The sequence below is a fragment of the Acanthisitta chloris genome, unplaced genomic scaffold (assembly GCF_000695815.1).
Source record: "Acanthisitta chloris isolate BGI_N310 unplaced genomic scaffold, ASM69581v1 scaffold28593, whole genome shotgun sequence".
Classification (NCBI taxonomy): domain Eukaryota; kingdom Metazoa; phylum Chordata; class Aves; order Passeriformes; family Acanthisittidae; genus Acanthisitta; species Acanthisitta chloris.
Genome location: NW_008666991.1, coordinates 3,212 through 14,242, shown reverse-complemented (window position 1 = coordinate 14,242; position 11,031 = coordinate 3,212). Strand labels below are relative to the sequence as shown.

The 11,031-nt window shown below is 46.7% G+C and overlaps 1 protein-coding gene across 1 annotated transcript in view; it reads left to right on the top strand.

The window, feature by feature from the left end:
- CSNK1E (casein kinase 1, epsilon) overlaps positions 1 to 10,885 on the top strand; it is an 18,288-nt gene extending 7,403 nt beyond the window's left edge. Inside the window, exons 4-10 of the mRNA XM_009072349.1 lie at positions 107 to 335; positions 6,793 to 6,963; positions 8,436 to 8,584; positions 9,399 to 9,591; positions 9,701 to 9,840; positions 10,222 to 10,287; positions 10,829 to 10,885. Coding sequence (XP_009070597.1) covers positions 107 to 335; positions 6,793 to 6,963; positions 8,436 to 8,584; positions 9,399 to 9,591; positions 9,701 to 9,840; positions 10,222 to 10,254 — 915 coding nt within the window. The 3' untranslated portion in view covers positions 10,255 to 10,287; positions 10,829 to 10,885. The remainder of the gene's footprint in view (positions 1 to 106; positions 336 to 6,792; positions 6,964 to 8,435; positions 8,585 to 9,398; positions 9,592 to 9,700; positions 9,841 to 10,221; positions 10,288 to 10,828) is intronic.
- Positions 10,886 to 11,031: the final 146 nt, after the last annotated feature.

Here is an 11,031-nt window from a genome sequence, read left to right as displayed (position 1 = left end):
CTACTCTGATAGGCCAGTGTCCTGGACAGGGCACTATTTTTAATAGATGCAGTTAAAATAAGTTTGTTTCTTGTTTGTCTTGCTATTTATTTATCTCGTCCTCCAGATCAGCCGTATCGAGTACATTCATTCCAAGAACTTCATCCATCGGGATGTCAAGCCAGACAACTTCCTTATGGGCCTTGGCAAGAAAGGCAACCTAGTATACATCATTGATTTTGGTTTGGCCAAGAAGTACCGAGACGCTCGGACCCACCAGCACATCCCTTATCGGGAAAACAAGAATCTGACTGGCACAGCCCGTTATGCCTCTATCAACACCCACCTGGGAATTGGTGAGCTGCTGTTGTCCCTTGGTGGGGCTTTCCAGGGTGGGTAGTGGGTCCCCAGAAGGAGGGAGTTGGGTTCTCTGCCTGACTTTGCTGCTGACCTGCCTTGAGATGGTGGGCAGATAACTTAAATGCAACACCTGTGTTACTGCTTCTGCCTTTTGTGGCTCTCTGAGCTCTGGAAGACAAAGGGTGTACTGGTGTGTGTTTGTGCACTGCTTAGTGCAGTGGGGCCCTGTTTAGCATTGAGGCTGTGACCTCCCTGACTCTACTGCTACTAACTCTGCCTTGCACCATTTTTGCAGGCTGATTAGGTGTGTAAAGGAGACATTCACAGGCACTGAGCCCTTAGGGATGTGTGCAATTGAAACCTTTCTCGCTAACTCCCTAGTGCCTTTGTCAGTGATTATTCTGTAGCTGTCAGAGCTGGAGGATACAGGCCCACTGCAATATGGCATTACCCACCCCTGAGGATGGGGACAGCCATGTGCTGGAAATGTACAAGAAGCTGGAATGAAGGGAGGCTTCCTGCTGCCTGGACAGGTGTTGCGATGTCGTGGGTTTTCAAAATACGTGTGTGCGTGTGAATCACACTGCCCTGTTCAGCACTGAGGCACCTTTAGGGAGGTAGGGCTGTGCCCTGTGTGTCTGTGACTAGTTTTTTTTTAAAGAGTGCTGAGGGCTCAGCCAGGTTTTACACTGGTGATGGCAATCATTCCAGGTTTTGTAAAAACCTTGTGTGGCTTAGTACCCACTGCACTCTTGAAGTCACCCAAAACTTTTGTTCTGGGAATCGGCCCCTGGTGGCTGTGAGGAGCAGAGCTGAAAACCTCTTGCACTTTTCTCTTCTGTTCTCTGACCAAAAACTTCTTTCCAGTGTTTGACTCTTTTCCTCTGCTAAATTTTGGCTAAACTTTTTCCACAGCATGAGACTTTCTTAGTTACCATAGGGCTTGTTCTGAGCAGGTTGACTTGGTTCTGCTATTGATTGGCAAATCTAAAGAGAAACACTGAAACTGTCCTGCCTGTGGACCCAGGAAAGTAGCTGCTGTACTTGCAGCTCAGTTTGTATCTCTGGGAGACCTTCTTCTGAAATGTATAAGTGGGGAATTTGAAAGTCAGAGCAAGGAACTCAAACCTTTTAAATTACCAGCTTCCCCAGGATTTCATGTCCTCGTTCTTCCTAGAGGAAGCTTTGCATTCTCCCCTCTTGCAGATATTTCTCAGATACCTGGAGTCAATACTTGACCTACAGAAAATAAAGTGGTTTCCCACTGTCTTCCTTGCTTAATACTATGTAACTGTAGATGGAAATGCTTTATTTATATCAAAATGGGGAGTGTTGTGTGTTGAGAGTGGGCTGTGACCTTCTGACCTCTTCCACGTTGTAAAAATAGTTTTCATAAAGCTTTTCGAGTTGGTCTTCTGTCTTTTGGCTTGACCTGCATATATATATAACTGACTCTCCATTGAATTCTCAGTCAAGATTTCCCCAACCATGGTAACTGCCACAAGGAGACATGCACAAAATAATTCTCACTACTATGTCTGTCGATTCTTTTGTGTGTGCCTGCTCTGCCTGAACTGATCAGGAGAGGCTAAATGCCTGGTTATGGTTTTTGAAGGACTTCATTATTCATCCCATCCCAGTTTAGCCCTTTAGTGTGGGTGCTTGGCTTGTGTGTCAGGATGAACAAACAATGTCTAAACAGTAATCCAAGGGCAAATTGCATATGCCATCAGTCTGAGCACAGCCACCACTCTCTGCATGCCCTTTGCTTCGGGAAAGTCTGGGTGTGAGTTGCTCTGCGCAACAGGTCTCGGGTGTATTATCTCCACATTGCAGATAGTTCCCCTGAATGGCATAAAGGTTACACGACTTGCCTGGAGGAAAGGGGATGGGGGTGTTGGGGTTTCATCTGGAGTTCCTGTTTCTCAAGACCTTGCCACAGGGCATATGACAGACACGTTTGTGAGTTAGCAGCATTGCCATGGGAACCATCACTCTGAATTTTTTTACTTTTCAGAGGCTAAGTTCTCTGTCTTAATGTTACATTAATGTGGTCTAGGGAGAGGGAAGGAACCAGGTGCTGGGGTATTCGTGTGACAGGAATAGCAAATGAATAAATGCCTTTATTTGAATGTGCAAGCTAAGGGTTGGGCATTCCAATGTCTGGAGGAAACACATTCTTTTCCCAGTGACCGGGTTGGGGAGGGGGGAGAGTAGGAGGTGAAACTGGGGAGGGTTTCCACAGCTGGAGACTTGCTGTTGGGGGAGTCATTGGACTGTGCAAGCTTTGGTTCACGCATTCCAGTCAATTTTCACATGCTCTGGGGATGAGAGTCCCCTGCACCCACTGTAGCTTGTTAAATCTGAAATAGATGCCCAGGGTGCCCAGGAGACAGTCTTGGAAGAAGCCTGGTGGGCTCTGTCTGGATTGCTGGAGGTGGGGGGCAGTGCTGCCCCAGGCATGTGTCCTAGATGGCATCAGTGTAAGATGTGCAGGTCAGAAAGTCCTCCTGTTGTGCCTGCCCTCTCTCACCCATTCCAGATTTTTGTGTGTTTTTAAAGGCTGTTGCCATGCAGTGGGGAGAGAAAAGGGAACTCAGCTCCAGCATGTGCAAGATCAGATCTGAGTATGTAGTCAGAAAATTATTGCTTGGTTAAGCCTACTTGCAGCTTGGCTAGCTCCAGGGAAGACTGCTCTTTTCTTATGAGTCCTGCATGGGACCAGCATCAGTTTGGACAGGATCAGAGTGGAAGGAAACAGTTTCTGGGGGTGGGGAACTGGGAGGTAGTTTAGGCTGCAAAGAAACATGTTTTGTCATGACCTTTGTGTCCAAGGCAACCAGTTCTCTGTCTTCTCTCTTTGCCCAAGCATGTCTTTTCCTGTCTTGCTGCTCACCCCTGACTGTCTCCTGAGGACCCTGCTTAGGGAAGAAGTGAGGGTGTGGGCTGGCTGGGAACCTTGCTGGGAGTGGGAGGGAACTGGCAGGAGATTGCTCGAAGAGTGGGTTGGGTTTGGGAGGTCCTGCTGTCCTTGTGCTTTCTGTTGGAAGAGCTTGAGGGAGGGAGGGAGGGAGGGAGGAAAGGATGAGCGTCTTAGGAAGAAGTAGCAGCCCTCCCTGATCCGCCCCCTGTTGTAGGAGAGCTGAGAAGCTGAAATAAAATGGAGAGAGGAAGTGTGATGATGTATCACAGGCCATGACGGTAATCCTGTGTCTCGACTGACTTGCTCTGGGTGTGCATTTGCTCTGGGTGTATATTTTTCTTTCTCTTTTCAAACTGCAAAGTATGGTTGTTTTTTTTTCCCTGCATCCCAGGGATGCTGTGGGAGTTAGTCACTAATTGTCAGGCTTCTAAAAGGGGAAAGTAAGTGATATGAAGTAACATTTCTTTGGTGTGTAGAGGTGAATTTTTTTCTAGCTCTTTGCTGTTTAACATTATCTAGTATCCTGAGTATTGGTATATGAGACCGGGCAAAACAAGTAAGTAGAAACTGGGAGATGTGTAACTGAAGATGAAACAAAGAAATGGGATTTAGGAACTGTTCTTCCCCATCATCCGAGTTTTAAGTCAGGATCTTGTAATTAGGGTTACAGGTGAAAGACTGCTACGATGTTTGGAGGTAGCTGGACGGCTGTGACACATTGTGTTGGTACGTCAGGCTCATCACAGTTGTGAATCTCACTGAAATGGCTTAAGTGGGCTACAATGACGACATGTACGTGAGGTGCTAAACATTGGGGATGCAATGCAGTCAAACCCATCATTCAGCATTTTAATAATTGGGTGTTCTGCTTGCAGTTGTTTTTCCTTGATCATATTGCTGTGTTCAGGCACAGCTAAGGTGTGTTTGCATGCACATCATGGATACTAGTGAGCTTCCCAGTTTGGTTTTGTAACCCCTCTCATTGCCTTCAGTAAGGGCTTGTAGCATCCTCCACTGACTTCAGGCTCCCTAACCTCAAGTCTCTAATTCTGGCTTTCCCCAAATCACTGGGCATATGCTCACAGAACGTGTCCTGTTCTGGATGGGGTTGGTGACTGTGCTCAAAGTGCTGTGCTTCACACAAATGGAGGTGTGTTACCTAGCCTGCCCTGAGCAGTTTGGAGTTCAAGCAAGATTTTGGAGGCAAGATCCTGATTTATTTCTGAAAGGTTGATTTGCTTGTTCAGTTCTGGCTTTCCCCAAATCACTGGGCATATGCTCACAGAACGTGTCCTGTTCTGGATGGGGTTGGTGACTGTGCTCAAAGTGCTGTGCTTCACACAAATGGAGGTGTGTTACCTAGCCTGCCCTGAGCAGTTTGGAGTTCAAGCAAGATTTTGGAGGCAAGATCCTGATTTATTTCTGAAAGGTTGATTTGCTTGTTCAGTAGGTTTCTCTGGGCCCTACCTTTTACTCCTTTGAGGGGCACTACCATGCTTGGGACAAGAACCCACAGCTAGAGGCTTTAGAGCTATAGCATGACTAAGTCAAGGGCTTGCAGATTGCAGGACTGAGGTTACCCTTGTCTCCTGTGCTTTCAGGCCCTGGGTGTGCATTCTGACCCCATTTCCACATGCCTCCTGTCTCAGGATGTAGGCCATTACCAGATATTGTTTAGTTTTGTTTATTTGATATGCATGGTGAGTAATCGCTGTCCTCTGAGAGTACACGTATCCCAACCTTAGGCCAAATGCAAACCTGACTGTCTTTTCTCTACTCCCTCCATAGCATCTAAGCATCTCCCAGTCAGTCATGTAATTATCTTTGGCAGTAGCCCGATAAGATTAGGAAGTATTAGCCCCTTTAAAGTGGGCAACTTGAGGCAGTAAATTAGCGAGGTCAAAACATGCTGTTATTTCTGCATGCTAAAAGTAAGATACTTGGGAGATAGGCAGGCCTGTGTTCTCTTCTGCTTCTGTCTTGCACTGTGGTTTTTTTATAGTGTTTCATGTGCTTTGACCCAAATGCTCTCTCCTCTTGTTTATGGAGTGAGGAGACCTTCCTTCTGCAACCAGAATGCTTGTTTGTTTTTTCTCCTCAATAGTTCTAACTTGTCAAGCTCTCAGTTCTCAAAAGCAATAAGAGGTTATGAGAGAGATGCTGGAGGAAGAAGGAGCCATGCAAACTACAGCTCATGTTGGTACATTTGGACATCTCTATCTGTGACCTGCTCCAGCTACTCCTTGGTCAGGGTTCAGTTCAGCTAACAGAATAAGGGGTAGCTGTAGTGACTTGCTGGCTTTTGAATGAGGCAGGTGGTAGCATGTAACTGATACTGGTAGTTAACCCATAGCCTAGGACAAAATCTGCAGCATCTTCTAGGACATGGCACTGAATCCATCAAAATGTGCTGCAGTAGTATGTTGATCTAATAGGTGAATCTCTTTAGTCTTTCCTTGATCCGTGTGCTCTCCCTCAAGTAGTATTTTGCCTGTCTGTTATCTATTATCAGTTGTTGTTCTCCTCCAGATGTAAAGTACTTTATCCAAAGTGTTTATTTTATTTGGGAGGGAAACAAGGGCAAGAGCTTCTTGGCAGGATTTTCACATGAATTTGCAAGCATGTTGGAGGAGCTGGGAGGAGTTTCACAAGTTAACCAGTCAACATTTGCAGTTGTTGAGATTCTGCGTCAAATCCATCTTGAGCAAGCTTGAAACTTAAAATGGCTTTGGCCATTCCAGAGAAGTTCAGTGTGAAGCAATTTCTTTTGTTTCATAAGTAAGCATCTAAAAGCAGGCTCTTGCAATGGCATATTAAGGGCAACCCTTGCTCTGAGTAAAGTTGGTAGTGATGCCAGTTACACAGTCATTCCCCATTTCGAGGGCAGCCTTTTGTTCGAAGTATGCTGCTTTCCTCCACAGCTTGAAAAATGCCACCAATGTGGAAAGATTTTAGCACAGTGTTACCTGTTAGGCTTCTCTAAAGTATCAACAAAGTTGTTTACCACAAGAAGGTCACTAGTTCCTCGTTTCTGCCCTTCATAAAGGCTATCAGCAGTTTAATTAGAAGATGTTTGAAAGGGTTGTGTTTGGCTCACCTCTGTTAGCTTTGTCTTTTCATGACTACTTCTGTCATGACTAATCCCCAGGTTGAAGTATCATTCTGGGTGGAGAAATGTAGGTGCCCTTCCTCTGGGACTAGGAAGAGCAAAGTAGGCAGTGCAGCTGCAGCACTTGAGATGTTAAATTCTTGTGTGAATTAAGGCTTGTCCAAGTGAGGAGGTTGTCAGAGTAATTAGTTATGAAGTAGGTTGGGCTGTGTGGGGAGAGGAGCACTTTAACTCTCATAGTATGACCATCTTCACAGGAATTTGCACTGGAATGTAGAAGCTACAAGTTAATCTATCTGCAGAAATCTACCATAAAGGGAGAGGGGTGATGGTCCTGTTCTGTGTTCACCTCCAAATCTGTGTGATTGCCAAAGCAGTTTTGATTGCTGCTCACTCGTTGCCCCTTTGTAACTCCTCACAGAACAAAGTCGCCGTGATGACCTGGAGAGCCTGGGCTACGTGCTCATGTATTTCAACCTGGGCTCCCTGCCCTGGCAGGGCCTCAAGGCTGCCACCAAGCGCCAAAAGTACGAGAGGATCAGTGAGAAAAAGATGTCAACGCCCATCGAGGTGCTCTGCAAAGGATACCCTTGTAAGTGCTCTCATCTTGATGGCTGTCTTGTCTGCTACTTGGCTTGTTCTCGTGCGGAATCCCCATGAATTCTTGAATCCTAATGGCCGTGCCCAATACACCTACTGCTGCTGGCACCAGTGATGAGAAGGCTAACAGACCAGTGATGGTGCTGTACTGATTCAGAAGTGGGAAACTTGTTTTTGTGGGGAGTCAAACCTTATGTTAGTAGGGACATGAGAGTGTGGAGAGTGAAATGTCTAGAGCCTCAGGAGCAGTTTGGAAGGAGGATGGGCAGTGAGCTGAGAAGGTGTGCTGATGATCCTGAGTTTTTACTGGTTAATGAGAAGTCCCAGAAATAACCAGGCAATGAAGTGGCAAATACAGTTCTTTGTAGGTAAACATGGAGTAATGTATGTGAGGACAGGAAAGTCTTGGTCCTCGTGTCGTGTGCTCAGTAGAGGGCTCTGGCTGACCAGTGCTACTCACAGTGAGCTGTTGGAATTACAATAGATGATCCTGTGAAAACATCAACTTTGCGCTTGGTGGCTGCTGAGAAAAGGGGATGTTAAGAGTTGGTAGGAAAGAAACCCACACAGTGTGCATAAACCCATGGCTCACTTGCACCTTGCATGCACTTGCTGCACTGTGCAGCTCTGGTCCATCCCACTGTTTCACAAAGGATGTGGCAGAACAGGAAAGGGCCAGAAGGGTAACCAGAGGTGAGGTGATTTTTGCACAAGTGATGAGTTTGCTGGAACCTGGATCAGGGAGATGACAGAAGTCTACACTCTTGCTATGCCTACAGAAGTTTGGATGGGAGCTGATGATTTGGTGGCCCAACTTCAAATATTGGAAGAGAAACAAAGCTGGTTCCTGCTAGCTTGAAAATAAAGTGATGTGGTTCTTCATACAGTCAGTAGTAGACCTGTGGAACTCCTTCCCGGATGATGTTGTGGATATTTAAAGCTTACAGGAGTTCAAGAAGTGGAAGAAGGATCCAGTGAGGGTTACTTAAACAATCAGAAACCACATCTAGAACAGGAAGTTCCTTGAGCTGAAAGTACATGGGAGATGAGCTAATGTAAGTGGAAGTGTCATGGCATGCTTGCCCCACTCTTTGTCCTCTGTAGCTGTCTACTTCTGGCCACTCCTTAAGACAGGCTAATGAACTAGAAGGACTTCTGGTCTGAGTTGAACGTCATAAAGCTTGTCTCCAGCTGTTCTTTAGGCCTGCGTTCCTACTGTCCTTCAGCAGGCACTTTGATTGGCTGGGTCTTGCTTGGAGAAGCAGCCAGAAAAGATCTGTGAGCATTTCTCCTAGTAAAAATAGGGCTGGGGTCTTCTCGATGGCCAAAGCACTGCAACCAACAGGCTCAGCTTTCATTACACAGCTCTGTGTTTGTGCTGTCCTGGTCCAGCATGGCCTTGCTGTGGTAGGACCAGGGAGGTTGGATGGTGCTCAACAGCCAACTGTTCTCTGCTCTCTCCAGCTGAGTTCTCAACATACCTCAACTTCTGCCGTTCACTGAGGTTTGATGATAAACCTGACTACTCGTACCTGCGGCAACTCTTCCGCAACCTCTTCCACCGCCAAGGCTTCTCCTACGACTACGTCTTTGACTGGAACATGCTTAAATTTGTGAGTGTGTGTGGCAAAAGGGCTGGAGAGGGGTTGGATTGCATCATGTAGATGGGGGAGGAAAGTTGGAAGCTGCCTGCTGTTAGTACTTAGGCCTGGGGAACAACTTGAGAAAGGGAACCAGGTGGAGTGAAGGGAGGGAGGCAGAGTTGTTTGGTGCTAACTCAGGGTAGAGCTACTGTTGTATTAGTGAGTGTGTCTGATGAAGCACATGTCTACCTGCCTATAGCTATAGGTAGGTGCCTACTACATGAAAACAGTGTTAATTTGCTGCATTTGTCAAGACATTTTCTTGATGAGAAAAAAAATCTGCTGCCTCTTTGTGCATTATTTGCGTGTATGAGACATCCTAGCGCTGTTGTAAAGCCTATTTCAGGGACCAGACAAGTATGAAAAAACAATGCATCAAGTAGCAAAATAACCCCTACTTTCCAGACTAGGATTTCTGGAAAATTTGAGGTAAATTACTTTATTTTTTTAAATTTTGATTGTATATTATTACTATATCTACCTATAGCTATAGGTAGGTAGAGATAATTTTTTGGGGGAGAGCTACATTTGGAGGAGGAACACAGACATGGATTGCAAAAACAGCTGTAGTACCATATGCTTTCTTCCCTGTTTCTTCATGGAACAGAATGAGGTCCTCTCTTGGTGCAGTGGAAGGTGGTGGTGGGAGAACAAGCTTTGTGGATGGATTCTAGGATGGAGTCTAGTTTCTATGCATGATGCAGCATTGTGTGTTTTCTGCCTGGAGCTGCTGCTGTCTCTCCTTCCTGACAGCCATGTGTGGCTTGGGGGTTTCTCTCCTTAGGGAGCAGCCCGGAACCCTGAGGATATGGATCGGGAGCGGCGAGAGCACGAGCGAGAGGAGAGGATGGGGCAGCTGCGAGGGTCAGCCACGCGAGCACTGCCCCCTGGCCCACCTGCTGGAGCCACTGCCAACCGTCTCCGGAATGTCACTGAGCCCATGGCCTCCACCCCCACCTCCCGAATCCAGCAGTCCGGTGAGTGGGGTGGGAGAGCTGGGAGAGGAGAGCGTGCTGCCCCAGTCTTTGGCTGGAAACCAAAACTGTTGGCTGATACTCTTGTCTCAATGTTTCTCTGTCCCAACAGGCAACACGTCCCCCAGAGCAATCTCAAGAGTGGACAGAGAGCGGAAGGTCAGCATGAGGTTACACCGAGGAGCTCCTGCCAATGTCTCCTCGTCTGACCTCACAGGGCGGCAAGAAGTGTCACGGATTTCAGCATCACAGGTGTGTCCCGGTTGCAATGGTTGTGGCCTTAGACTGGGGGGCCTAGAAGGACTGTAGGCTCCAGTTTTTAGGGTTTTTAACTGTTCTCCTAGAGCTGACATGAGCCTGAAGCTTCTGATGTGGAGAGTGGTACAAAGTTACACCTTTGCTCTTCAGTTACATATTTTCTGGAGGCCGTGATGAGTACTGTTATCTTAGCTCTGCTTTGCTTGAAGTAAGCCTTAATCAGGTTGTCTTCCAGACCGCAATGGTTCGGAGAAGTGGAACAGGAAACTCTGGGGAGGGAGGATGTCCTGAGAGAAATGTGCAACCCCTCTGTTTTGGTGTCTTTAGTGTGATTTTCTTTTCCATCCCTTAGCAACTCTTCCTTTTCTTTTGTAGACAAGTGTGCCATTTGATCACCTTGGGAAGTGAGGAGTAATTGCCACTGGACCAGTGTTTGCTTAGGTGAGCCTGTCCCCGTGCCTGGGAACCCCCAAGGAGGGAATTGCTGGAGAAAAAAAAAAAAAGCCTTAGGTTAAGACCTAATGTTGTTGTGGGGAATTGGTGTATTTCCTTTCCTTTTGCCTTACTTTGAGATGTCTTTTGGCTTCAGAGGGAAGAGTAAAGTTGGCTGGCAAAACCTTGAGGGGATGGATTGTCTTAGGTGTGAAGGTAGCTTCCATTTCTCCAGGAGGGGAGGGAGGGAGGTGAAGGTGCTGGCTGGGGAGCCATTTCATTAGTTCCTCATGAATGCTTTTCTGGCAGGATGACAGTGTTGGGGAGGGTGCTGAGCACATAATCAAGTGTGGGAGACTTTGCACAGCTAGTGAGTGCCTCTTGTAGAGGAAACGACAGTAGCTGGGCAAGGTAACGCCGAGGGGAGGCCAGAGTGTAGAGAAAGGGCTGATTTGATTTGTTACACTCCAGCTGGCTCTGGAAATGCTGGGAAGAGCTTTTTCTCCTAACATCTCTTGCCTTTCTTTCTCTTTTTGACTTCTCTTTCTAGTGTCTTCACTGTATTTTTCTTTTAAAAAACAAAAAAAACACCCAAAAAACAAACAAAATGACAAAAAAATTACAAAAAAATCCCCACAAACAAACAAAAAAAAACCCAACAGAATTTCTTTTTTGCCAACGCTGAGGAGCTGAGCTGTGCCCCCGTGCTGGTGTGAGCCGTCTCCAGGAGGGCTGCTGCCTGCGTCCTCCGAG